Source organism: Laetiporus sulphureus, assembly GCF_001632365.1.
Source record: "Laetiporus sulphureus 93-53 unplaced genomic scaffold LAESUscaffold_251, whole genome shotgun sequence".
NCBI lineage: Eukaryota > Fungi > Basidiomycota > Agaricomycetes > Polyporales > Laetiporaceae > Laetiporus > Laetiporus sulphureus.
In genome coordinates, this window is record NW_024468760.1 from 1 (window position 1) to 1,247 (window position 1,247).

The 1,247-nt window shown below is 44.6% G+C and overlaps 1 protein-coding gene across 1 annotated transcript; it reads left to right on the forward strand.

The window, feature by feature from the left end:
* Positions 1–446: 446 nt before the first annotated feature.
* On the forward strand, positions 447–886 carry LAESUDRAFT_765496 (uncharacterized protein; the record flags this gene model as incomplete). The annotated part of the gene is made up of 3 exons (XM_040913695.1): positions 447–455; positions 508–654; positions 794–886. 3 exons carry the CDS (start codon positions 447–449, stop codon positions 884–886), a joined length of 249 nt encoding a protein of 82 aa, XP_040757208.1.
* Positions 887–1,247: the final 361 nt, after the last annotated feature.

The window sequence follows — 1,247 nt, forward strand, 5'->3', positions numbered from 1 at the left end:
TGCTAAGCTTGGTCTTGCATCCTACCATGCAGAGATGGTTCAAGGTGATCCAGTGATGAACAATGTGCTAAAAGCTGACATTGTGGATGCATGGTGAAAGGGCAAAGAACCTGGGCACCGCTGGCTGTGTTGCACTTAGGCATTTGGAGCAGGGGTGGATTATGCACTTGTCAGGGTGGTGGTACATGTTGATCCATGCGCTGCCATGTTCTACCTGCAAGAAAGTGGATGGGGAGGTCATGATGGGGATCCATATTTTTCATACATGCTTTGGCAGAAGAAACCGTTTCTGGCAGACCCCAAACTTGACCCTCACGTCGGTGTTCTCCCCATGTTGGAATTTCTTACTACCAGAAGCTGTAGGTGAGTGGCGTGATATGACATTAAATCCCCATGTTCATTCTTGCTATGCGATGAATGCGGAGAGGTGTGATAATTGTAACAAGATGTCTGAGGTAGGACATCTTTTGTGTTAGTCCATTGTTTCTGCTAACAAATGCCTCACAGTTTCAGGATGTCCACATACTTCAAGAACTCACTTACCAGGCAGAACTAGAGCAAGTTGAACCCATATCACTTGCCATGACTCCATTGAGCGCCAGGGAACTGTTGAAGGCTCAAGCACAGCAGAGGGAGCAGAAGCTTCTGAAGATTGTGAAAATACTGGAGCAGATAGTCTCCATCGGATGCATCTCATATTACTTTATGGGGTGGCACTGCCAGGAAGCACACTCTCATGACAATCACAATGATATTGAACAGCTGCTTCCTCTAATTCGGAAGAAACAATTAGGACGGCAGCTATATTGGCCGTTTTGTTGTAAATGCTGGATCCTCTATCGATATCTGTGCAACCATCCTCCTCATCCTCGAGATCAACCTCTAGACTCTGATCACTGTCCTGATCATCCCGTGCCAGATATGATTCCTCTCCTGGTTCTCAAAATTTACATGTATGGAACACGAAAGCACGATTTCCCATCTTGTCCCAAATTCATGAACGTCTTGGGTTGGGACCTATTCGGAAGAATTGGAGAATGTTGGACAACTTCACAGCATGGCTCGAACAATCACGGCCTACTGCTAATTTGATACCTAATCATTTGGACTTTATTCTCACATTTTATGAGCTTTACATCGACAAAGGAGTTCATTAGACAAGCGTATAATTTAATTTTAAAGATAAAGACTTTTCTGGAGCATGTAGACCTCACTCTGAGCAAGGATTTCAGTGTCCATTAGTGATG